At 36.3% G+C, this 27725-nt stretch overlaps 1 protein-coding gene across 8 annotated transcripts in view; it reads right to left on the bottom strand.

Moving 5' to 3' along the window:
• Positions 1 to 652: 652 nt before the first annotated feature.
• LOC132914203 (IQ motif and SEC7 domain-containing protein 2) overlaps positions 653 to 27725 on the bottom strand; it is a 142397-nt gene continuing 115324 nt past the window's right edge. For 4 of the 8 annotated variants that reach the window (XM_060973095.1, XM_060973103.1, XM_060973102.1 and 1 more), the window contains exons 2-8: positions 10875 to 11222; positions 9456 to 9999; positions 7917 to 8276; positions 7101 to 7474; positions 5186 to 5841; positions 4638 to 4979; positions 653 to 4435 (exon numbers count right to left, since the gene is read on the bottom strand). In XM_060973095.1, coding sequence (XP_060829078.1) covers positions 4164 to 4435; positions 4638 to 4979; positions 5186 to 5841; positions 7101 to 7474; positions 7917 to 8276; positions 9456 to 9999; positions 10875 to 11222 — 2896 coding nt within the window. In that variant the 3' untranslated portion in view covers positions 653 to 4163. Of the gene's footprint in view, positions 4436 to 4637; positions 4980 to 5185; positions 5842 to 7100; positions 7475 to 7916; positions 8277 to 9455; positions 10000 to 10874; positions 11223 to 24585; positions 24986 to 27725 lie in introns of those variants that run through there. The other 4 variants (XM_060973101.1, XM_060973096.1, XM_060973097.1 and 1 more) reach the window with 4 other exon arrangements.

The raw sequence follows: 27725 nt of genomic DNA, 5'->3' as shown, positions 1-27725 counted from the left end.
TTTTTTTGCATGTCGTCATTTTTTGAAGATCGCGTCAAATTGGATTAAATCTAGTCACCGTAAATTCGCGAATAATTCATGGTAATGATGTTACGCAATGTTGTATTGCTTCGATGTTGCATGATCACTGTTTACTACTTATTCTCGTCATCTCCAAACTGTTTTTTTTTCTTTCTTTATTTTCTGTATCTAAGTAAATCATCCTAATGAAGCTTTATACTGTTATAGTGTCTACTTTGGTACCCACTAGTTTTATTAAGAGTCAGACTGAAATTTATATCTTTCGCTTATTATATAAATATAATGTATATGTATGAGATCGTGCAAGAAAACTTTCATATAATCCAGTTGAATTGCTTAAAGATGTCGTAAGATGTAGGATGACCGTATATAAGGGACAGAGTTTGAAAAACAGTATGACTACAAACAATCGAAAAATCTAATGTTCTCCTCGTCCCCGTCCAAAAAACGATGTTGATGGCCGTCTTTGTCGTTTCTAAATAAAAATGACTACGCATACGATTTATAGGAATCAATCATTTATAGGACCATTCGCGAGAGCGTTTATGATGGTTATTTCATCTTTTTTTTTACTTTTTCATGAATTTTCTTGTAGATACGGCGACTTAGAAGATGGTCTTTCTAATCAGTCTTTTCTTATTTTTTTTTTCATTCGTAAGAAGTTTATCACAGAAGAATTTCCGTATATTGATCATCTTTCTTTTTATTTTTTAAATTTCAGGAATCTGAACGAGCATTTGTTTCATCGTTCATGCAAATTGACGCGATCCTTTGTTATATTAGACTGACCTCACACTCTTTATTGTAAACCACATCCTTAAGAACTACATCAAGGTTTTTCTGACAAAGTTTTATGGAATTATTTTCTCTCTCTCTCTTTCGCTCTCTCCCTCGCAAACATTACAGCGTAACCGGAGAACTCTCCTGATGAGAAAGACTAGAATTAATAACGCTGAAGACTACGGACTTGTTACGGATCCATGGGAGCCTATGTACAATTAGGATGAACACTTTGCCAACTATTCTTAGTTGCGTTCGAGTTCTCTCGGTTTTTGTTTCCTTCAGCTGTAAACGACGCATGTATACTTGGCGGAAGAGATATAGCGAGGTTATAAATTTAATTATTAATTAGGGACATCGATTGATGTAATTGCGTTCAATGTTGTACGCATTTCATAGAAGTACCTCGAATCTCAGGCCATAGAAGTCATTAATAGATTACGGATTTTTATGTTTTATATTTTTATGAACACAATTATAGAAATGGAATCTAAGCAAAGATTTGTTTCACTCGAGTACTTTACTTTAGATATTTTGTATATTTTTGCATGTTACATCCATTTTGTACATTTCTTCATTTTCAGAATTTCCATAAATACATAGAAATTCGTAGTCTAGTCATTAGTGACGTACAAAATTTTTTTATATATGCATTATGTGAAAAATAGCAAACTGCATATGTTTAGAATCTACTTTTCAAATTTTATGCTATACACAATTTTTCTTAAATATTCTATAAAAGAAGAACAGTTCCATATTATTCTATGATATATCGAATGAGGCTTTTAATTCCTTCTCTTTCTTCATATGTCTCAAATTATTGTTTAGTCTCTTGAAACATATAAATTTAAACACATCACCGATTTTATAATCTTGCTATATCTTTTCCTATAACAATACACGTCTTTGTAAGACCTATATTCTCATCTTGACAACGTGAATAGCTATTTTCCAGTTTTATAATTAGTTAGAACCTATGCGATCATTACAGCCTCTTTCTCTGTTTACTTTGGAGAACAATAGACATTTAGATTGAGAAACTTGTGATAGCAGTCAGAGTTTACGTATAGTGTAAGAGTATTCAAACACTTGTAGATGCCTTTTATGGTCATATTACATCTGTATATGAAATATTTTGAAATTTTATTGTTGCTGTAATGAAACCAGACTATCACGATTATATTGAGCAAATGTGAAACAAATACATAATACATATATACGTCAAAGTTTTCTATGGTAAATGTTTAAATACTCTCACAAATCACTATAAGAGATAAAATGTAGCAAACCTTTTAGTCCTTAGCAAATCTATTATTTTTAATCTGGAATATATGAGTGTATTTCCTTATGAAATGGTATGCTCAGAAAAATAAGCTGCTTCTCTAAAAAAGATCTATTTCTGTGACAGCTGAAGGATTCAAATTACACGATTAAGGAAATATAATTTGGAAACAGACGTTATAGTGCTTATCGATCAGAAGTGCAAAAAGTGTAAGAATCACTTGAATCTCAAGGTTATTATTAAAGAGAACTACGAAAATAAATTTCAAAGTTTATACAAAAACTGGTAATGTGTGCGTACATTACATCATGACGTTAATTACAATGAAACTCCCAAAGTTCGAAACGTATTATAATAATGTACAGTGTATCAAATTTCACTGATTAGTCACTTCAAATCGAAATTAATCGGACAATCCATTTTTTTAATTGCTATTAATTGGTATTGTGATCACTGGTAATATATATATGTACAAGTTATTTTACTTTTCCAAATATAATTCTGCAGCCCTCCAAAAAGGTTGTCTATCTCTTTAATAATTGGTAAGATTAGTCAGTTTCTCATCTCTTGATGATAAATTGTGGCAGTTGTTACATAAGGCATACAAGTTGTCCTCTCCCATTCATTGATCCTTATAGCATTCGTTTAAGATGACGCTGAGAGTTAGCTACACGTGCTACGAGACGAGAAACCAACTAATTTGGTTAATTGAATCTTCTCATTAGTACGCTGTTTCGGAGAAAAAAACTGCTCGATTCTGAACACACAAGCAGAACTACGATTTGCAGAAGATTATGAGAATGTACCCCAACAACGAAAAAACGCTTCTCTGTAACTTCTTCTTCTTCTTCCTTTTTTTTTCTAAATGTTAATACTTACAAAGATTGCTACGATCCAAACGATTTATTACTTTTTTTTCATTGATGAGATATTAAAAATTTGTTAGACATCGACATGCACCTAATATCAAGAAGGGGATTGCTTATCGGTTTCCTTAGGCTACGGTTCATGTTTTTTGTTACAGAATTATCATCATCATCATTGTAATCATACAATTGCCGTTATATATCTATCATATACCTATTATGTACAACTGTTCAAGTATAGCTACGTCGATACTTGCAAAAAAACACGATATTACACTAGAGCCATTCTCTTCCCATAAACCGATCATATTTTTTTCTTTTCGTGGTGATAAGATTTTTTTTGTTGAGTCACGTGACTTTTAGTTGAAAAACCGGTTTATGGGGTCTATGCGATTAACGGAACGATTATCTACATGCGTTGAGAGGACCGCATCGCTCTCCATTAGAAATAATTATAAATATCATAAGAAAAAGTGAATCGACGTGTTATTTTTTTTTTCATTTTTGGATGAATAAATACTATACATGCGCCCCTATAGAGACTACTTCAACGCGCCATCTTGCCAAATTCCTTTGTTTCGAGTGATCGCGATTGGATCCTGCCCAATCCAATAAATTTACATCGCATATTCAATTGTCTCTTCTTATTCTCTTCTTTTTACTTTTTCTTTTTTCATCTTCATTGTGTCACTTCCCAAAGTGCATTTTCTGATTTCAACTAGTTATGGGATAACTTGTCTTCTCACCTTCATTTTCAAGATACATTGGCCTCTTTAATCACGCATAAAGTTGGCGTCCATTCGCTTCCGTAAAAGCCGAGGGGAAGTGAAAGAGTTTACGCGCTCCATCTGACAAAGAGACTGCACGATATTCGAATCATCCATTTGATTCACATTTTGGCAATATAAAACATATAGGACATGCTGTTCAAACTTTCACAAGGAAATGAGGCTCGAATATTCGGCATCCTCCATATTTTCAACATAATCCATAAATAATATTATAACTATAATAGTCTTATAATGGAAGTTATAACATTATATACAGGTTTGTGTGTATTATATATATGAGGGATACATAATTTCGAAGAATATTTTCTCACGGAAGTTTGAACAGTATATACTACGTGTTTAATATATTACTATATAGGACGTGTCCCCTTGTGGAACTTCCACTTTGGCCTGTTATCTCTTAGGTAGCACCGGAAGGATATATTACACTTCCGTGGTGCGACTGTACGGGCCGGATTCCTCCGATTGTGAAAGTTTTCGTTCCCGTTTGGCGAATAGACCCCCTAAAAAAGATGGCTGCTGAGCCAGTCCCTTAGCACCACCAGGGATCGTAGCCCCTGGATGTATAGGATGAACTTGTCCAGGATGTTTAATGCCTTGGCTCATTGAGCTGGCAGATGTAGATTGAAAAGAAATCGACATACCGCTATCGAGTGAGCCCACGCTTCCACGTCGCTGCGGTTTTTCACCAGCAACTGTGAAAAGTAAAGATACAAAAGACATTAAAATTTCAAATATTATCTCTCACCAAAAAATATTGTTTGTCGTTTTAAAATTATAAAAACTAGAATACGACAGATACATTAGTAGAATTACATAAATAATTTAATTAATATAACATGTATGTTAGTACCAGTAAATGTGTTAATACGTAAAATATAGAATAATTTTATTTACATTGTTCATGTATGTCCAAAAGGGAATTACTAAGGGCAGAACGTTTTAATTGGGTATCTATGTCGGTAGTTTCCGATCTTTCGGAGTAAGGCCCCGGGCAAGGACATATCTCGACATCTGCCACTCCAGAGTCTCTATTTTCAGCGCCACCCCTCGCACTTCTGCTGCTTTTCTGTCGTTCTAGTTCCGTCTCAATCCGTAAGGTTTCCATCTCATCCATTTCGCTGATGGATTCTCTGAGATCCTCCACAAACTTGCACCTGTCGTGCGCGTTCCTCGCATTAAACGTAACCAACACCTTTCCATCTACGCGCTGGGAGAGTCTAATTCCATACGGATAATCTGAAAAATAAAAATCTTAGTTAGAATAAAAACTAGTTATGCCTCGATGTTTAGATGATAAAAAGTTATAATTCTTAATTACAACAAACGTAAAGAAAGTACATTTCTCCACACCAATTTAGTCTTTAATTTATAGGTTAATGAAAAGAGATGTTAAAATGTTCTCCAACTGTAAAGAGTCAAAACAATTTGAACGTGAAACTCACGAGGAACTTCAAACAGCGTGGCTACCATTCCGCACAGTGGAAAACTTTGTCTGAACGTATAAGTAACGCTGTTCTTTTTCTTGCTCAGGATCTTTGTTACAACAAGCAGATCGTTGAAGAGAAATACTTCTCGTTGATGTACACCTGGTCTCTCTTTCTTGTGGATGTCTGGGATCTCATACAGTCTACAATAGCAAACTAATCTTCTATGAGGCAAGGCCATGTTAGGTTTCTTGCCTACTATTGTTGCTTGGACCTTCATCACTTGAGAAACATGATCTGAGCCAGGTTTGAATTCGTTTTCCTTTACTCTTTCATAAATTCCAACCAATATATCTCTGTCAATATCTCCACAATCGTCTATGCCTCTGAGGTTCTTGACAAAGTCATCCAGCCTCATTCTGCGTTCTGGTTTCAGGTTTGGTGTGTGCAGATCAGTGTTCAGCATGATAATTGCGAACGCTAATACAAAGACAGTGTCTGCTGAGCGTAGCCTGGATACTACATCAGGATTGCAGTGGCAATAACGTTGGCTGAACACCTCCATTAGTCGTTCTATTTTTTGAGCTTCACCTGGCATCCGGAAGTATGCTTGAAACTTCCTCAAAGCAACGTCTACCTGCATTCCTGATAGGTCCAGCTCGTGGGAGAAGCATCTGAAAGATACAAAAATGTTTTAATTCATTACTTTTTTATACTTTTATTCATGTTCTCCCGGGAATATACGTATAATTATTTATTTGTGGTTCTGACACTATAATAGGGGCTAAGATTGTAAATCAAACCTTGGATTTTATGTCCACTTATGGACATATATTGCGTTTTGTTTTAAGTACATTTTATTTAACTATATTCTATGTACAAATAGAAAATCTACATATGTTAATTACCATTTCAATAAATTGAGAAACGAAAAAGGAAAATTGTAATATGAATATAAATTTTCAGTTCAATATATATGAAATATATTTTGTATTAAAATTTTCTTTGTACAGCACTGATCAAAGATTTAAATCTTTATTAATTAAATTCCCACTCTTCATATTTTTGTCAGTTTCATTGATGATGATTCCATACACATTATCATGTGTCTGGTACATGTTAAACTTGACTTCTGACTGATTTTCGACCTTGCTATTCGGTGACCCACACTCTTAATCATTCTAAACTCAATATTTATTCTCAAGTATTTTTTTCGCTGACACGTGTTCCTTTTTCTGTTTTCCGTGTGGTCCAGTTGCGGTGGCTCATGTTACACGTTTGTCACACTAACTGAGGCTAAAGAGGGTCCTTTAGAATTGAAATTTAGTTTTGTTTCATGATGGATCCCCCACTGTGTCTTGCAACTTTTAAAATAGCACTTTCATAGACTTACAAATCAAGACTTTGAGAATAACATGAGTTAATATCTCTATTCGATATTATTTTAATTGTTTAACTTAGTATTCTAATAAAAGAAATATTTCTCATATTTTCCTTAAGTCTTATATCGATATCTTGAACGTTGATAATTGTACAATAACCGCGAGTAATGTTATATGCTACCAATCCTCCTTGACCTAAATTTTTTTTGAAATCGCAAAACGAACGACTGACAAATAGATCAATGCCATTTCCAGTATTTCTTTCACAGCGGTTTACAGAATTACCCTTTGCGCCACTGACAAAGAATCGAACGCAACTACTGAAACGAAACAATTGCGTTCTTAAAAAGCGACAAGAGAGAAAACGACTTTCTATAATAAATAACGAGCAACGAACCCAAATTGCGTGTTTCCGCTACGTCGATCACCGATCACTGTGATAAACAAACAGATTAACTTTCTCTAACTGCGCTATTATCCTCCATATTCACTTTTTTTCTCTTTACAGTAAAATAAGGAAAAAACATAAAAATGTATAGCAGGATACTTACTCAAGCACAGCCATGTTGAAGGGGTTTTGAAGGTTCCCAAGATATTCTCCTATCATCTGTTTGGACAGTCCTTTTCTACTGATCAAAAATCTTGCTACACCCTGAGGACTATTCTCCAAGAATCCTCTTCTGATCAAGTAACTGATTCCTCTTTCTGGTTTCTTGTTGAACAGATTTAGGCCCACTCGATACTGACGTTTTCTAACTATTTCTGATACTTTATAGCTCGTCTGCGGTATACTTTCTGGATGATCCATGAGAGGAAGCTGGTAGCCGGAACTGGCATGAGAGTGGCCAAGATCCTTCACACTGCTCATCATAGTAGTTGAGTCTGTTGTGTGATTGGCGCATTCTTGGTGTTCTGGTGAACTTGACTGTACAACAGAAGATAAAAATTAGGTTAAAAGAGTTGTGATTTATGGTTTAGATCCATTATGGTACCACAATTCGTGAAAATTAATAGAAGATGAAAAGAAGATACTTAAAGGTTAACAGGTAAACGGCGGAAAAAGAAATTTAAGATGAAATTGTAAGCAGAAATATATAGGTATCTTATAAAACATATATTATACATATATTTGTACTGTTAGATATATTTTACTACAAAAAAGTTTAATCAGTTTCATTAGTAAATGGAAGAAAAGTGGATTAAGGGACTAAAGATTAAATTCGTCACAAGGGAGGAATTAGAAACAAACCAAATCAGACTTCTCCTTGAATATCGTCTAGCCCAAAGTGTCTAGAAGCTCGAAGAAACAAAAGAAAGAGTTGATATAAAAGTAAGAACACAGACACAGAGGTAGAATGGAAACTCACGATTCCTTTATGCTTCCACACAGGTGATCCTCTTTGAGCGTCTCCCTCGGAGCTCTCGCAATTAGTGGAATCGCTGCCAGAACTCTGAACCGAGCTTAGGCTACCGTTCTCGACGCTTTTGCTAAGACCATTGTGACGTGGTTCCATAGATCTGGACGTAATGGAAGACGTTCTTTTTGGCACTTCCGGTGGCACCTTTTTCGCGGATCCTCTCGTTCTACCGGCGGAACCAAGGTGACCGGCACTACTCCAGTTCTGAACCACTTGTGTCTGAAGATTGTGAGGCGTCGACGGCGACGTGCATGGTGTCCGCAGCAGATCCCTTGGTGGCGTATCTTGTCTGATGCTGCACAACGTGTCCTGGAATAATAACAATGATTTTCTTTACAGTCACTTGTTTAAATTGCTTGAAATAAGAACAATTATGTGAGTCAGAAGGTAGCATGGAATAAGTGTCTTTGGTAAGAATTTTCTTCTGGAAAATAGGAATTTTCTATTAAAAATTGATATAGATGTGTTTGGAAGGTAACTTTGAAGGTAGCATGATTAGGTATTTTTAGTAAAAATTTTTATAAGAAGAGAAGATATCTCGTAAATAAAATAATAATAAAATCCTGTTTCCCTCAATTATTTTTCTATTAAAATAGTCTTCCTTTTCACTTTTTGTCTATAAACTATATAAACTAAGTACCATATCAATCAATTTAAAGTATAAATATTGTACAAATCTGAATCAAATTAAACTACATTTTAACTTGCCTTTCTTTTTCTAATGTTCATCTATTAGAAGTTTGTTAGATCTATTTATTAGATAGCCTTTTTTTTATCTTCTATCTACGCCAATAAATTACACGTGATAATGATCAATTTAAAATGTACAACAGTGAGCATATAAATGGGAAAATGCTTGCTTGTAAATTCAACTAATTTAATCGTATTATGAAAGGTTCCATTACTATCTTTCTTTGTATAATATAGGATTTAAAGATATATCTTGTGTACTTTAAAGCACTATACTCAAATTTCTATTTCCATCTTTATTAGTAAATTAAATTGAATGTGGTACTTTTCAAGGACTTTGGAATACAGGAGTGTGGATCAAGAAATATTGTTTTCCCTATTTATATACTTGTCATTATAAATAAAATTCAAAGAATTCATTATCCACAGCTTATCTTCTTAAAATTCAACGTTCTTGATCAAAGAAACATTGGGTTGTCAGATAAATTTTAAAGATTTATCAGGTCATGTTTTTGGAACAACAGAAATTCTACATGTATGGAACAATGACACTGCTCAGTAGATTGCAGAAGATTAAACAAAATGTTTGATTTAATTCTACTACTGCTTTTACTATTGTAAAGTTCATAATTTAGATCTAGAAAAGATCTAAGTATTATCCAACAACTCAATACATAATCTTCTATTATTATCCAGTATGATTTTCTCAAAATTCAATTTTTTTCAGCAAAGAAGTATAATGAACCATTTGTGTTAAGTCATAAAAGACTTATACCAAGCTACAGAGCTTTTAATCACCTGTGGATTGTAATAATGCATGCTAGACCCGCTTTCCTGAGAGCTGGACTCCCAGCACGGACTTGGTGGTAACTGTTGGTGTCTGTTGCAAGGACTCGGCGCCAGAGAGGGCGTATGTCTGCCACTTTGATGTATGTTATGGTTCGCGTGCTGATGACCAGCGACCTGGACCTCGCACCTGCCGCTCTGGCTCCTCGGTATAGGAGACTGTGAGTTCTCCACGTGCCTCCTTTCCCTCAGAGACATGCTCCTGATGGGCATTGGTCTGTTCGCCGTCTGTGGCTGCTGTATGTAAATTTGACTGTGATATACCATTCTCTCATGTTCATTTACGCCCGTGGCTCTCTCTGTAGTTTCCTGAAGCTTTCTGCTGAGACGTTTTTCAGCCTTAGCCATGGCGGTGATGGCTGCGAATTTCTTCAGCAGAGTGTATCTTCTGAATGCTCGTTGAATAGTCAGTGCGGCGTTTCTTGCCTTCACACCGCCGTATTTTCTTTCTAACATCTCTATCTGCTTATCCAATAGGTCTTGGGATAACTCGTACCTGTTTTGAAGGCAAAAAGTGGTGAATATTGTGGTGGGAGGCTTTGGATTTTTGGTTTTTAAGAGAAGTTTGTCGTTAACCCATGAAGATCTTGATATTTATTTAACTTTTATAGGTCCATAGGTTGATACTATTATAATGATAGAGAAATATGTAAGAACGTGATACAAGAGACTTCAAGAAGACTTAATGAATCTGTCGAAAAATACAAAATTACCATTTTTTCACTGTTACCTTCGCAAATATCTGAGTTTTTAAATAGAGCTTAGAGTGAAAAATGGGTTAACGCGAAGAATAAAAAGGTGAAGCTCGACTGGATCTGAACTGGCAACGAAGACGTGCGCTCTGGGAAAGCTCGGACTTTTTGTCAGCCGCGAACAACGTAGAGATCACTCGTGCATCGATTCTTTCGAAAACAGCAAACAAAAATTTAAGCCGTGAAAGCTTGCAGACTGTCCCATAAGAAGTTTCCGTAATTGATGCTCGGAAATTTGGAAATTTCAAAGAACTTTCAAATTTCGTCGGAAACCCGAAATTATAAATCTTTAAGAAACTCCGCAGAAATCCCGACTTCCAAAGAAACCACAAGTTTCGAATTAAAAAAGAAAAAGATCTCCAAATGCGAACTCCAAGGAAATTCCAAATTTTGCGTATCTCAAGACAATTTCGAGCCTCAAATTCCAGAAAGAAGCCAATTAAAAAATTCCAAATTTCAGGGAAATCCCAAATTCTGACGCGAATTCCACGCGTTTCAGAAGAAATTTCGAATTTTGAAGGCCGAACGAATTCGAGGACCAGCAATTTGACGCCGAACAAAGCGGAAAAAACAATAAAAAAAAAGATTGAAAGAACGAGTAAATCAATGTTGATCTTACGCAGTCTGCAGCCGGCATCTCTTCAGCACGTCTCCGTTACGTACAGGTCCTTTTTTAAGATGGTTTTGTTGATACCCTGCGGCCTGTGGCTGACCACCATAGCCCTGCACCATGGTACCATAACTTTGAGGCTGATTGTAGCCGGCGTGAGTGTATACTCTCACGTTCGATGTGGAATTGTATGGGCCGTGTGCGTAGTTCTGGTTCTGAACGTACGACTGGCCCGTGATGTAGGACGTTGTCAGGGAGGTTTGACTGCCTGACGAGTATACGCCGTGCATGCCGCTCCCGTGCACCTGGTTCACGTTCGCCGCATGCTGCGATGGCCTCTCCATCTTCTGCGGGAAACTGTAACAGAAGTTCGATGATTTAGTTACAGATGAGCGAGTATTGCGGGATCTTTTGATTTCGGTAGGTCGTGTATGGCGGATATAGTTGGACACAAATTGATGAGCTGTAGGAATCTGCAACTTTGAAACTCTCGAATTCTACAATTACAGAACTCCAAAATTCTACAACTTCTTCAGAACTCAAGAACTTTGGAACCTCAGAACTCTGGAATTTCAGAACTCCGGAACTCCAGAACTCTGGAACTTCAGAACTCTGGAACCTCAGAACCTTGGAACTTCAGAATGTAAGATTCCAGAAATTTAAGGCTCTAGAGCTCTGGAATTAGGAACACTGGGAACTGTAAAACTTTAGGACTTAAAGGCTCAGTAATTTTGAAAGTGATTCTGCAAATGTAAAAGTTTAGACTCTTAGAACTCTAGAGTTCTAGAACTTTAGGGCTCTGGATCTTTAGAAGCCTGGAGGTTGCGAATTTTAGGAACTTTAGAACTTCACAAGTTGACAATTCTAGAATTTTACAATTATGCAATGTAAATAAACTTCAGGCAATATTCTGATTCCGGATGATTGGTAGATCATTCAGATGTGACGAGAAAATCCTAATAAATGTATAACAGCTCTAGCTGTTTCATTTAAATGCGAATCTTTCGATTGAAATGAATGCGTAAAATTTTCAATCAGAGAAATAAAAGTGGCGTATTCGCGAAAGCGGAACGCTTTCATCGCCGGATTCAGTGTCCCACGAAAAAGAAGGAAACCGGCGTAACTGTGAAATGTCGAAGGGAAAGGTGGTCATCCAGAAGCGACAACATTAAGCTTTGACTTTCTTTTCCACCAAAGACTCGTTCTCATAATTATCGTATCTCGTTAGTGCGAAACTCGCATCCCTCGAAGAGACGAATCCATGGAACTTGGATGTATAGCTGTCATCGTGTAACATATAATCGAGGGAAATTGATACGAGTCGTGTTTGGTGGATTTTGCCTCGATTCGCAGGTGTTATGGGGAAATTGGATGCAGGTAGAACAGTGTACGATTAGGTGCAACCAGTCGTTACGGGGATTCGGGTGATTTATCGTGCCAATAAGACGTTTATGGTTGTGTATGTCTGTATTTCTTCGTGTCAGATGGTTCTATAATGCTACTATAATGCCAAACGTATTACTATCTCGCGCAATATACGTCAACAAAATTTCAGCTTGCAAAAGTGTATTTCGAATTTAACGTCACATCCTGTAAATTGTAAAAATGTACATAGCGTCAAGTACTTACATCGAAGACATATTTTTCTCTGTAGAAATTTTCATTTTAGTAATACACAATTAATTAAGACATCTTTTAATTTCCATACTGATGGAACACGTTCACAAAGAGTATGACAACCTTGCGTTATAATGCGTTAAACAAGATTCTATTGTTTCATCTATAATGAAAATAATTATTGACGATTTAGATTGATAGTAATCGAAAGTCTTAGAGCACAAACGATACGTGACTTGATTCGAGAAGGCTGTGATTAGTCTTTAGTTTAATAGAAAAATCTACGTAAAAATATACGTAATGGAAATTTATAATACAATTCTTTAGATAAATGCGAATCTTAACGCTTTTCAGCATAAAAAACACGTATATAACATTTGAGACTTACATCGAATTCTCTCTGGGTTAACGATAATACTGATAAGAATTCGACATATTTTGATATTACGCAAATTGATAAGCGTGTTAAACTTTGAGTTTCAGAAATATCGTAACAATAAGTAGAAATCGCGAAAGGAAAACACGTGGTCGATGACGATGGAACACCAAGTCGTAACGAAGTTATCGCCAGCAATTTGCAAGTTAATCTAGCAGACTCATCTTGTTCTTGATCGCGTATATGTCAATGTGTGAGCATTGGTTTATTCAATATCCGCTCGCTATGTGATTGCCAAACGTGATTTCCGGAGTTCCCGGTCGTCCGGACAGACAGACTTACGATTTCCACTGAAATGCGTTTCTAACGTTCATGCAGCAATCGTTTATTGCAATATTCGAAGTTGAAGCGCTCCGGTCACCAATGACCACCATGGTGTCACAGGAGAAACCGTAGTGGGTCATTTATGACCAAGGTGGCAGTCAAAGTGTTAAACGAAGAATATGAATTATATAACGAGTGCTTTTATAATTTGGAATCGTTAAATGTTCGATTATGGTTCGAAGTAGCATACATATCGATACAGATCGAGGGAAATGTTAACTTTTATAAATCTTTGATCGTTAAAAATTATCGTTCGTCGTCATTTTCACAGATACTCAATTTTCCTTTCACTTTTTACGTTCAATTCCATCTACAACCAGTTAACAAGAATATTTGTTATTTTCCCAGCAACGAAGAACCACAAGAATCACATTTTCAAATCGAGTTCTCTCGACAGTTGCACAGAAATTCTTTCCCCTTTTACCGGAGTTTTCCAATTTCTCTTTCCTCCCCCAAACTAAATTACATTTCACTCGACAAACATCCGAAATTCAAAGGCTTCACCGTAGACTGTAAATACAAATTGAAACTTGTCGTTTCTTTCTTTTTTTTTCTATTTCTCCGCCGTTCGAACAACTTGGCAAAATAGATACGAATCCACCGAAGATAACTAGAATTTTTCAGCTGCAAATGGGATCTCTGCGAGTGGAGAATTTACCAAAAATAAGCCTGCCAACCGCAACTCTGACGAAACATCGCTCGGTGAATGCTCGGAAACTCACGACGAAAAACGCCACTTCTGTGCCGACAGCTGCCGGCAATTACCATTCAAGGGACCGTTTCGCGCTCGTGAATCACACGCGGTGAATCATCCCTCGAAATTCACCCCCGTACGATTGTTGGATAACCACCTACCCCGTGAGAAATCCTGCCACGCAGACCACCATCTTGATCCTTCCTTTTACCACGCTGCACTGGTTTCACGGTTTCCCTTAAATTTACCCAGTCAGAACAACGTGTTTCTTGTACACCAGCACATTTGTAACTTCAACAATTAATTACTCTTTTTATTAATTGATCTTTCGATCTTTGATTCTTCTGTATTTTTTTATTTATTTATTTATTTAATCGTTAAACACTTCGTTACAGGAAGAAGATGGACAATTTAAGCTTTTGGAAAGTTGGTATATCTTTGAGGGATGAAATTGATGGGATTGTACGTTTGGTCTGTTCTTACTTGACTGAAGAACAAACGCGCTAGGATTTTCCAGGTTTTCGGTTTGTAGAAATTTCACAATCGCTCGAAGGTAAAAGCGCGACGATTGGAAAGGTTTTCGTTCGGATTAGACTTATCAGTTTCTTGGAATGTGTCGAGGATCGAGTTTTAGCGGTTGCTGAGTTATAGCTTGGACTGGGTCTGTGAAACTTTTCAAAATTCCTAACGTTCCTACATCTCGACACAATTTTACATTTCTTGCAAGTCTTCCAACCGAGAAGAGCGTATTTTTCAGTGTGAAACTTCGCTCCAATTTAGATTAGATTATGTTGCTTTCCATTAGATTATGTTTACGTCAAATCTCACATAAATTTGGAATCCATAAATCCATTGAAAAACACTTTAAACTTTTTAAAACATCTATTTTTCGTATTAGTCTTAGGTTTCCTTTTCAGGTTCAGTGTTCACTCCACCGAACAGACGATTTTCTCCGAACTTTTTAACGCGCAATTTCCACTGGACTACACGATGATCACCGATTGTTTGAGGAGATTGGACGCAGAAGAAGGAACGCGATTCGATGCGAACAGCACCAAGGATCGTGATAGTCTGACGATCGTAAGGTGGACTGAGGTGATGGAGGATCGCGAGCAGCTGGCAGCCAGGGGCATTCTTCGTCCTGGAGAATCGGAAATCAGTGACACTGGAGGGACAAGAGGGTACAAGAACACGTGCACACCAGCCTCCACAGTGGTGTGCAACCTTCTGTTCCTTAATCGATCTTCCCCTTCTTTTTATTCAACTATCCTTTGAACACAGTGCAGAGATTGCTCGAAGGAATTTTATTTCTCCAAAATATTATTTAGAGAAACAATTGCTTATAAGAGGAAGATTAGGTAAATTTTCCTGTACTCTTCCTCTTTCTTAAATATCTGTATAATTTGATTGGCTCAGCCAATATTATTCATATTTTCCTCGCTTCTTCCTGTCAGAATTTTTCTTCTTTATTCAACTATCCTTTGAACAGTGCAGAGATTGCTCGAAGGAATTTTATTTCTCCAAAATATTATTTAGAGGAACAATTGCTTATAAGAGGAAGATTAGATAAATTTTCCTGTACTCTTCCTCTTTCTTAAATATCTGTATAATTTGATTGGCTCAGCCAATATTATTCATATTTTCTTCGCTTCTTCCTGTCAGAATTTTTCTTTGAATACTCTAAGTACGTACTAATAGGTGTATTATATTGACAACAATTATTTAGGATAATATTATGTATTATACATTTGATACAGATCTATCACATCTATCTCATGTATTTATTTCGTGTATTGTTAAGATACCAGGATGTGTTTCATTATATAGATATCAGTATGTTTTCCAGGATAGACGAATACACGCACAACGACGAGAAAAGAATATTACAACCATTTACAATTACAGTAAATAAAATAGATCCATTGGAATAAATCCATGGAAAAACTCCAAATTTTTTAAAAGATTTTTCGTATTCATTATATAGATATCAGTAGGCGTATGTTTCCCAGGATAGACGAACACATGCACAACGACGAGCAAAAAATATTACAACCATTTACAATTACAACAAATAAAATAGATCGATCTATTCGATCGTATATTAATTTTTTATCGACATTATTTATGAGGTTGGAACATTGAGGATTGGACGAGGGTTGGAAAGTAAAAAATTGCCTCGATCTTGTTCGTTTTAAAGTTTCGATTAAAAGGAGAAAAGAAATTCTCGTTTTGCAAATTAATTACTCGAGCAAAGGAATAGAGAGGCACGTAACATCGAGGAATCGAAATTAGTTGGACCGTGAAATGGGTTAAGAGACACTCTGAGATAAATGGCGTGTATACCCTGGTGAAGCTTCGTTATTCCGTCAGAAGTGCAGAGAGGAGTAAAGGGATATATCTTTTCAAGCAGCCCTCGAAAACACGTATCGGCTTTCACATGTGTGTCAGCAGGTACACGAGAGAAAGGGAATCGATAATGATGATGACGATGATGACCGTGACACTCAACCTTCCACACCTTATGCAATGAGCGTTCAATTAAGCGACTTACGTAAGGGTCCAAGATGTGGAAGGATAAGCATATGTGATTATGGTTTGTACGCTAGGCTACGCGAAGTCTGAGAAGTTTCCTCCTTGATTGGATTTTGCGAGGGACTGGCTGAGTCATCGATAATCGGACGACCTACGTTTTCTTGCTTTTGTTTTATCGAAGAAGAAGCGGAGAAAGCGGAATTTTCAATCTGAATATTCTCTAACAGGACGTGTTTATTTTAATTAATTTTAACGCGTAAGAATATTTTTTAAGAGGAAGAAAATTTAGATCGAGAATGGATTTAGAAGTGGAAAGATGAGATTTCTTTTGCTATTTCTGCGATCCCTCTTCTTCTCAAATTTTCCTGTTTTTTTTTTTTTTTTTTTAATTTCCTGCTCCTTTATTTGTCGATTCTGTCATTCTCTTATTTTTCCAGTTTTTAATCTGTCTGCTTCCCGAATTTCTTATTTCATTATTCTAAGATCTCTGCATATCTCAATTTCCTATATCTCTATATTTCTACTTCTATGTCTCTCGAATCCCTTATTTCCCAATCCTTCAACTTTCGAATCTCAAATTTTCCAGAACTTCTACACTTCTTTGGACTTTACAATTCTCCGATTCTGTATTTTTCGAGATCTCAATTCTCTAATTTCTTTGTGTCTCCAATCTTTCACTTTCTTATTTCTGGAACCTTTAATTTTCTAATTTCTCTAGCGTCTCCAATTTCTAAATGCCTTGATCTTGAACTTTTCAAATTCGTAAACCTCGTATCTTCTATCTGGCTAATTTCCAAGTTTCCTTCATTGTCTAGATTCTTCCTTTTCTAGAAATTTCTTCCTATCGTTCGTCAATTTCTTATTTCGCAATTTTTCTCATTACTCAGTTCCTTGAGTTTTCACTCCCTTCTTATTTTTCCTCGCTATTTACGTTCTTCGGTTTCGATTTTTCCTAACACAACTGTCTACGCTATTTCTCGTTAAATTCCAAGGGAGGAGAATTCATTTCCTCGCGAACAAAGAGACGTCACCGCGTCACTTTCACACTATTCTTTCCCGCCAAAGGGAACTACATTTTTCCCTTCTCCCCAGCCGTTCCACTTGTGGTTGTCTTATATGAAACGTAATTGCAGGAAAAGCTGCCCAAGGAATTGTATTTAAAACGTGCACACTCACGATCACGTGTACTTCAAACGGCACGCACATCCTGAGAATGCAACATCTCTCAAAATTCAACGGTTAATTTATTGTCTGATCGCTGACGTATTTTGAAGTTCAAGAAGAAATTGTATAAAATTCGCAGCATTGCACAGTTTTAATACAGTAGAGCACAGTGAAGAATAAAGAAAATTTTCTAGTTAATGAAATTAAAAAACAGACTCTACAAGAATACATTTTTGATCGAGCTTGCAAAAATATTCAATACAATTTTACAGCCTTTAGTCTTTTTAATCTAAATTTACAAACTATCAGATTTGATACGGAGACGTTTGGAGAAAATGAATTTCAAAAAACTCTACATGGAACTTAATTAATTACAAACTAATCAATTACACGTAGGAAGTTTCAACGTCCACTGGCAACTGTGATTTATCCCAGTGAAAGATTGAAAAATTCCTAAAAATCCTTAATATAATTTTTCAACTTTTTGTTACATCAATCTAAGAGTGCAGATAGGAAAATTCCAATGTCCTTAGACAACTCTAAATCTATGTTAATGGAATGAATCTCTATATATGAACGAATTAGATCCAATTAGACATGGTCACATCTCAACATCCCCAAATATCAAAAACCTCAAATGGCTTATGGTAACCGGAACGGTGCATTTTTCCACGAATTATAATTTTTTATAATTATAATTTTTCAATCTTCGCTTACCATAATTCTACATAAAAGCTAACTCAGTTACCTAGTTTTACGAATGAACGAATTAAGTACAATTAGACATATAGAAATCATACAATTAGACAATCTGCAGTGGCTCATCAAAGCATTTAAAACCGGTAGGATCAGCCGGTGGATCTCCTCGCGAATTATCTGTAATTTCTCAATCTTCCATCACTCTAATCTAATCCTACAAATGAATGAAGCAGACGCAATTAGACATAGTCGTATCTCTCAACGTCGCCAAACAATCAAAGTTCTGAGATGGATCGTCGTAAGCGGAAGGGCCACTCGGTGTATTTCACCGGGAATTAACCGGAGTTACTTAACGCGTTTCGTGGCGCATTCATCGATGATAAAAGGACGAGCAACGGGCTACGTAAACGCTTCGCGTACGTATTCCCATAAAGTGCTCCATTGAAGAGGAGGAACAAGAGCGGCTGAAAAACTAGGGAGAGGATACGCGTTTGACTGGCGCAGCTACTTTGCTTAAAAAACACGAAGCCAGGTGCACGTTTCGTGCCACTTTGTTGTGTACGTGCACACACGTTACACGCGTGCACCGTGTGGCACGAGCCCTGCAACAGCCGACAGGCAGATGTTTCGACTCTTGCGAGGCTTTAATACCATCCTGCCTTCAATTTATTTCTCTACCAGCGAACGATAGACCGCCCTCTAAGGTACGATCGTTTCCAGAGAGGATTCGTTTGTTACCGGGTCTCGTTGAATTTCTACTTCAGTTACCACTGCTTTGCATTTTTAAGATCCGATACTATGGGGACTAAGCGTGAAATTCGAGTGTCTTTTGAGCTTGCAGGCGCTAGAGGATCACAGGTTAGGTTTACTCGTAATAAAATCGCGTGAATGTTTGGTCTATAGCAATGGTTCTCAACCTGGTATAAGCGGAAAATATCGTTCTTGATGTCGTAGACAAGTTGTTGTTCGGCGAATTCTATCCTACCTTCTATGTTCTATGAGTATATCTTACATCCTATGTCTTGCACATAACGTACAATACAGCCAATACTCCATTTTCTGCAATTTTTGTCAATGTTCCATGTCTGATATCTGAAAAGTTACCGATTAAACCCTCTGTTCTACTTTGCACATGATCATAAGCTCTATAGTACACATTTCCATAGTCTACATTTCATATTTCATATACCTCATATCCTATACGCCATAACTAGTATTCCTAACCTATATCTTTCGCCTTACTTTCTAGATTTCGTGTCTCCATTGCATATCCCATATTTTAATGTTCTCATATTCTAAATCTCATATCTCTATCCTATATGTAGATCCTGTATCTCTAAGAAATATTTTTTATCCTTACTTTTGCAGCATACGTTCGTCCCGCATCTAACATTTCATATTCCCTATCTCTTCCCCTATATTCCATATCCAGTATATCCCTAGCCCATATCTTGATAGTTGTCTTATGCACGTATGTCTAGTATTTTCATATCCTTCATCCTATAATAATATATCTTCCAATAATCTCTTATAAACAGCTTGTACTTGTATTTTCAGCGGTAATAAGACCTCGAATAATACATCTTCAAAATCTGAGTCTCTTTGAACATACGCAAACAGCTTCAAACAATCTCTAGTGACAAACTGCAGTAGCTTAATTCCCTAGCAACGGTATACGTATGATCTATTCAGTAATTTCCCAAAAATCATTTCTTCACGTTCTATCGTCGTGTGAAAGGTGAGAATAGCTACGACACAATGGGAAATGTTGCATTCACGAGCGTGAAAATAGTCTCGATGGAAAATGAATACGTCGGGGAAAACAAACGCTCTTTCACCGAGGTTGCTCGCTGTTTGCTCCCTCGATAAATCCTCGGAGGCGACTTCTCTATTGTTTTAGAGCGTCGGTTGACTTCGACGCTAGTCTAGCGTCTAGATAGCGGAGCTGGGGGAAGGGGAAGGTGAGAGATGGACAATGTAGACAGAGAGGAGGGTTGAAAAAGATAGTCTAGCACGGGGCCACTCGTGCGTTTATACGAAGACAAAACCCTCAGACGCGTAGGCTTCAGGTGGAGTGCATCAGCTGCCACTTGGACACGCGCCATAGAAGCCTCTACTATGTTTCCTCCTGCATTTTTTTCCTCTTCGTTCGCTCTCTTCCTTCCTTTTTTCGTTCTAGTCGACGTCCCTTGCTTGGAACAGACACTTCGTCTAGTTCAATTTAGAAGCAGGGTGTAGTGGTTAGTTTTGAAGTTTCAAAGTTTCAGAAACCTCAACCTCAACCCTCTTCCTTCTTTCCTTTGTTTTAGAGACTTGTTGGATTCTTGAAAGATACTGATCTTAATATGAGTTATGAAGAAAACTTGATTCCACTCTTTTCTCCAAATTTTATTTCTCTTATTATTCGTCGTTTATTTAAACATGGAAACACATTACATGCTACAGTGCCTATAATTTTCGCATGATTTTTTGATTTCCAAATTTAAGCCACACACGATGGTCAATAATTAATTGTCGAATGTTACGTCGAGTAAAAATTGCTGCAAATCGTTCGAACGAACTACTTCAAACGTTTTCAATCGAGTAACTTTTACGAGCAACTTTTATCACAATTTCTAAAGCACGATGCACGACATAAAACGAACAAATCGATTTTCCTATCACTCCAATATTTCTATTTTCTCGTTGTTTAACTTCCGTGTCTTTCGAACTTTCTATTTTCCAATTCTCTAATACTTCCAATCCATTATCTTCCAATCTCTCTCTTTCACAATCTCAAATTTGTGTATTCTATTTGGCCGTGTTCAATATGCCAAGGAACGACTTAAAAGATATATAGTCGGGTTTGAAGAACCGGCGCTCATTGAAAGCTAGTGGAAAAGCCGCTAGAGAAGCCAGCAATTTTTCGCGAAATCGCGCGGCTCGTTACGCGCATCGCGAGATTAACGCCAAGTAATTAAACGGCGCCGTGCAGGTCGTGCAGAGTGCATTCGCGTGTGTGCTCGTCGTGCTCACGAGAATTCTCCTCTCTTTCGTTCCATTCCCTTTGCGTGTTTCTCTGGGAAAATCTAACGCAAATTTAAAAAATGAAAAGAGGAAAAAAAAGAGAGGAAGAGGCGCCCGTGAGAGTTTCGAAGAGAAAACAAGCGTTTAAGTTAAGAGAAGCAAGATGTTGAAAAGTAAAGTTGTATTCTTTCTTATGGGATGTTTTGAAATGGTAAGAGTAAAGAAATTACCTTTGGATTTTTGTTCAAAGTGTTGTTTCATAGTTGCTTGTCAATGGAACTTTGGATGCTTCGTATTTATAGTTTCATAGACGTTGCAGACGCGCAATCAATAATCAGATGTACGCTAATCATAGACGAAGGACGATTTGTTTTCATATGAATACATATTCTCGACTGATTTTTCTATTTACGGAAGAAATCGATGTTTCGTTCATATTTACGAGAGATCATGTTTTTAGCCGGGATAAATTAGGAATCTCTGATATGTCTCCGGAATTAGATCGAAAAATTCCCTAGTTTTATGAATGCGATAAGATCCAAAATCATTTCGTGACGCAAAGTCTCTATGGAGATGGGGAATATATGAAAAAATATCTCAATGAAACTTTTATTTGTCCTATCGTAAAATCCACATTTTCAGAGCGATGAATTAAAATCGTTGGAATTTCATGGAATTTCATAAATTCCGATGCGATAAGATTCGAAATCAACTCATAACGAAAAATATGTTTAAAAGTATTCGCATGAAATTTATATGGTAAAAATTGAGAAATTTAGTAGTGCATCTGCAGTGTGGTAAATTAAAAAATTCCCTAGTCCCACAAAGTATCGTTAGCTCGACTCTGATGAAATTCGAAATATTTACGCGATACAAGCTTTTTAACGATATAAAGAATGTATTTAAAAATATTTTTCTACGAAATATTGAACGAAAGTTTTCCAGGATTTCCCCCGTTTTTCCCTCAGTTTTGCTCGAGAGAGCAGCAGCAGCAGTAGCTCGCGTGCTACGGGAGGAAATTATTTCATGCATACGGGGGATCGTTCGAATCTAACACGCGCTTGCACCGTTAATGGCAATCAACGGTTGTTAATTGCTCGATGATAATTAGTCGAGATGGAGAAGCGGGCTTGCAGTAATGGAGAGCACGCCTTAATAATTCCTTTAATGAATTCGAGACACCGTGCGTGGCTTCTTCCGCGTGATAGAAGCCAACGAACCACCGTTGCTTCCTCCGATATTTAAGCTTTCTCAAATTCATAGATAAATGAGTCTCTTTCTTGCTTCGTCAGATTTCTGATCCGTTGATTTTGATAGGCCCAGTTCGTGATTTATTTGAAATAGTTATAAACCTCAGAATGAGCAAAAGAAAATTCAGAGATCTATTCTATAAATAGGGAATTCTAGGGAATTTAGATATATGGGGAAACGAACTCAACTCATAACGTGAAACTTAAGACATAGGGGAAAAGAAAGAAATATCCTAGAGAATTTAAGAAATTCGATATCCAAGGAGACAAAATCTTCGAGATGTTAACTTGGAATGTCGAATTTGAAAAATATATAAAATACATATAGAACTATTTTTATTTAGCTTATTTTTCTGCTTGTCTGAATGGAATTAGAATATTTGGCAAAATTAGGAGTTGAAAAGTGAAAAATACAAAAATAAATGATTTTTATTAAAAAATGTAGTAAAAGGAAGAAATTCATTTTTTTAATTAGGTATCACTAAGTAACTGAATGTAATAATAATATACAGGTTTCCCTGTATATGTTAAGCACACGCGATAATCATATAATAGGGTATAACTCGATTGTTGATCTCATATTACTAAAAATAGAAACTTGGCGGCCTCGTTGCGTTAACCTTGAGATGCATCCTCCATTCGGCCAATATCTCTTCTGTCCCCTTCAATGAACTGTTTGGACGGAGAAATTTCTAATGAAGGCAATTTTCTAACGATTACGAGGTAGAAATGAAAGAATACTTGACTCGGATTATGAATGCGAGACTTATCTGATCAAATAGAGAGTCTTTGAAAGTGTACGCGTTTTGAAAACCCTCGCAACTAATCTAATATGATCCAGTCAGATTTCTATTTTTGGTAATAGAAGTTCAACAATCGAGTGGCACATTCCCTCTGCATTGTTATTACATTCAATTACTCAATAATGATTCCTGATTGAGAAAATGATCTTTTTTTTCTCTTCGGTACACTTTGAAATAAAAACCATTATTTAAAGATCTTTTTCAATCTCCATATTTTACTTTAAATTACAGAATACCAAAATATAGAATTTATAAATAAGGAATATCGAATCTCTTAACAAGTTTATACTTGAAAGAATCAAGATGAAACTTAACGCAATTGAATTTATTCGCGATACCGGTGCCTGTCGCTCGAACACACATTCTTCTAACCGCAATAGTCGGCCGACAACGATCTTCCTCTCTCACCAGAGACCCTGCTACATCGTAGGTAGCTCGTAGGAGATAAAATTTCTCGGAATATTTCATCGTGTTTCGAGAGAAGATTTACGCTGTAGAACGCCGCGTGGGAACACGATCCACGCTAGACAGATATTCTGTTCCCTTTTATGCATATAATTAACGCGAATAAGTCGCAACGCGGAGCTCGGTCTAGTAAGGGTTCTCCAGATGAAAAATTTCCATAAAATAGCCGGAAACTGTTTGCGTAACGCGAGCGGTGTACGGTGGGCTTGGAACGAGCCATCGTCCGGAAGTGAACCATGAATTAAAATACGCTCCTACCACCTAGGAACGGTAATCAAAAAATTATAAAATCTATTTATGGTTGTCCAACATATTGCTCGATTACCAGACTACGTCTTTTTCGATATAATTTCACCGAGACGAGAATTACACGGGATTCCCTGTTGGATCGTTGTGTTATAGTTACTTCTTAGTTACTTTCTGCTGGGTGGTCTAGTGATTTTTTTAGGGGCAAGATCAAACGCCAGAAATGATAGATAATTTACGCGTCTCGTTATCGTAAAATTATGTTCAGATTTGAGAAAATTTGCCAATCTTTTGCCCGTTGTATTTCATTTTTATCATCCAAAAATTTTAACCCGAAAACAACAACAATAATAATAATAAAAATAAAAATAGTAATAATGTTACCATTATAATTACAATAGTGATAATAATAGCCCGAAATTATAATAATAGTCACCATCAATACCTTGTACAATATATTTATATCAAGATATATGATAAGTACCGGTTGATGAAGTTGGTAGGCGTGGAATAGCCCAACTGTAGCCGCGATCTGATCACCTTCTCCTGAACAGTGACCATTCTCGAGCTTCTGGAACTTTGGTGCACCTTTGTGGTCCTGATCACTTGGTAACAGTGATGTTTTGTCTGGGTGTTGGCCACCCTGTCGCCCCTCGGTTCGATCATCGTAAACATGATTGCTTTCACTGATCACCAATCACTTGAATCACAGGACCACGTATTTTCACTCCCGGTCTCATCTTTCTCTATCCTTTTTAAATATTCCACAGTTTTTTTTAATTACTGACTATCACAAAGTTCTTTGGTTTGTCTCGCGAATGTCGGAAGCGTCTTACTTATCCGAGATACATTTCGGTATCCAATAGACCTGCACCCGTTGGAAAAACATGAAGAAATACTTTGAAACTGTCTAGGTAAACAATTCTTCGAAATTTTTGAACTTTCATATAAAAAATTTCGAAATATCCGCGATAAATGGGTCGTGGAGTCTTTTATATCAAAAATTGTTGAGTTTCTTAAACAAAAAATGTTGGAACTTTGCAAATAGAAAATTTTGAAGCTTTTCTGAGCAGAGAATTTCGAAACTTTTTAAGTAGAATATTCTTGAAATTTTGTAAATAAAAAATTCGTGGAATCTTTTGAACAAAAAATTCTCTAAATTCGCTGAATTCGAAAGAAATTTGTATTTCGTGTTGAATTCCGAGGAAATTCTTTAAATGGCAATTTCTCAAGTTTGTCGTTTCGAAGAATTAAGAAAAATCATTTTCCAAGAACAGAGAGTATGAAAGCAACGAAATGTCTGGCAACTTTGAAATAAATGCTCAAGAAGGAACGATGAATCCGTCGTGATTAAAGTTGGCAGGACTTCCAGCCCGATCTAGGGAAGTCTGAAGTTTGACTCCGACTATCTTGAGCAGCAGTGACTAGCTTGAAATTTTAATCGTGGTAAGTATCTTAGTAGTTGGTTCGCAGCTACGAGGTGATTTGATTAATTGCGCGCCTAGGGATTTCCTAGGTGTAGAAGTTCGTTAAATCGGAGTAAGATGGATTGACGAAAGCCTTAAACCATATGAACCTAGAACTGGCTACCACGAAAATTGTCCTGCTTGTTAGTATCCTGGATATATCATGGCTAATAAGGCTCGAGTCTTTTGCTCGTTAACCTATTTTTACTAACTGTTTGCCAATGATAGTGAAATCAGAGAGACCTGATTAGTCGACAAAGACAATTACGAGAAGTATTTTTAAAAGGAAGACTATTCATGGACCAAAATTAAAGAGCACCGACAAAAGTTCATACGAAAATTATGATATTTGTTATGACAAAGTTATGATGGTGATATTAATATATCACCAAGATCTGGGGGAATTTTATGCGCCTAATTTTCCCTATATAGTAGAATTGTATTTTTCTGGGCTAGTCTAGGGACAAACAGTTTGTATAACAGGAGTTCACTTATTCTTTCTAATATAAATATAACTATATTTTTATACAATATTCATAGACCAAAGCTTCCATTAATACAAATATAAATAATTATATTTCAATATAATATTCATGGAAAGATGAAACTTTCCATTTCTAAGAATGAAAATCTTCCATTTTTATAGATACAAGTAATTATACCTCTATATAATATTTATAGGCAAAAGACGCCACACTTTTTCCACATCGCCTAATTCACATTAATCATAACGATTCCTAATCAAAGCGTGAACAACGAAAAACTACTAGAATAACAAAATTCCCTATTACCATGATTGATGAGTATCGTCATAGAAGCAACACATTAGATTTATAAAAGCATAGTGTTGTTTCTCTATTGAGGGGAACATGTTTCACTATTTTAATGGAACTACAACACCGATGCGATTCATAATAAAACACGGAGTCCATAGAATGATAACCATCTTGGATTTATCCGTTTGTTTATAGCTTAATCGAGAAAAGTCCATATGAGAGTATCGAGCAAAAGAAAGTTAATAGAATCAGAGGTATAAAAAGACATCATTTACATTTACATTTAATAAGAGCGATAAACAAATACAATTAGACTGCGAATTTTATGCAGATTCATATTTTCAGGAATATAATAAGAAAAACATACGAACTCGGCAGAAAACTGGTTTACCTACCAAGTACTGTAAAAGGTGCTGTGTACACACAATATTTTCGTATTACGTGCACTGTGTGCAATTTTGTATTTTCAAATTCCCTATAAATCCACAAAAATCCGCAGTCTAGTAATGTTATATCTATTACCAAAATGTACGATCAAATGCTTGAAATGGGGAAAAAGAGGGAAGTAACAGAATAACAAACGAGCCGAGAAGAGATACAGAAATCAGAAATTTTGGAAGCCAAAGTGAATTTCGAAAATATATAGAAGCTTTAAGATCCTCCGCGTTAGGGAAACGTTCTTTTATTTCTTATCATTTTATATACTTTTTTATACACTCGTCTTAGAGTTATATTGAATCATGTATCCCGAACAGGGAAGCATTATCATTAAACAGAAAACGAAGAAAAAGATAGAAGATATACTGAAACGTACAATTATGTGTTACATATGTATTTCTCACGATTCTCCATCTGTTCCATACGACTGGCTATTTCCTTCCTTTTAACTTTGTTTCTCTCTCTCTCTCTCTCTGTCTCAAGAGAACTGGTTAATATGAATAAGCGCTGCTCGATCGTTTTCACTAGGCTCTCTTTCCGGTTAATTGATAACCAATAGCGACTTTCTAACGGCGATCGCGATTAATATGTACAGACACGAAACAGACGAGCCGGATGGCGGAGAAAATGAAATTCTTTTTTTTTGTTTCGCAATCGATTTTCGTGATCCTGTTTCGAATATGGTTGAAGACTTTCGAGCGAGCACGAGCTTTAACGATTATTTAATGGCTTCCAGAGAGTGGCTGATATCTTTTTATGAATATCGGGCGTTTTTCTTCGTTTTATCAAGAGACGCCGCTTTAATGCGATTCTCGTATACGAAGATTTATTTATGAAATATCACGCTTCCTTTTGAATCTTACGGTTGAGCATTATTGTTAATGACCCTGAATTACTTTCATAAGTAAATCTCCTATTCTGCATACAATTTACTATTACGATTT

Source organism: Bombus pascuorum, chromosome 14, assembly GCF_905332965.1.
Source record: "Bombus pascuorum chromosome 14, iyBomPasc1.1, whole genome shotgun sequence".
Taxonomy (NCBI): Eukaryota; Metazoa; Arthropoda; class Insecta; order Hymenoptera; family Apidae; genus Bombus; species Bombus pascuorum.
The sequence above is the reverse complement of the archived record's forward strand: the minus strand, read 5'-3'. Positions and strand labels throughout refer to the sequence as shown.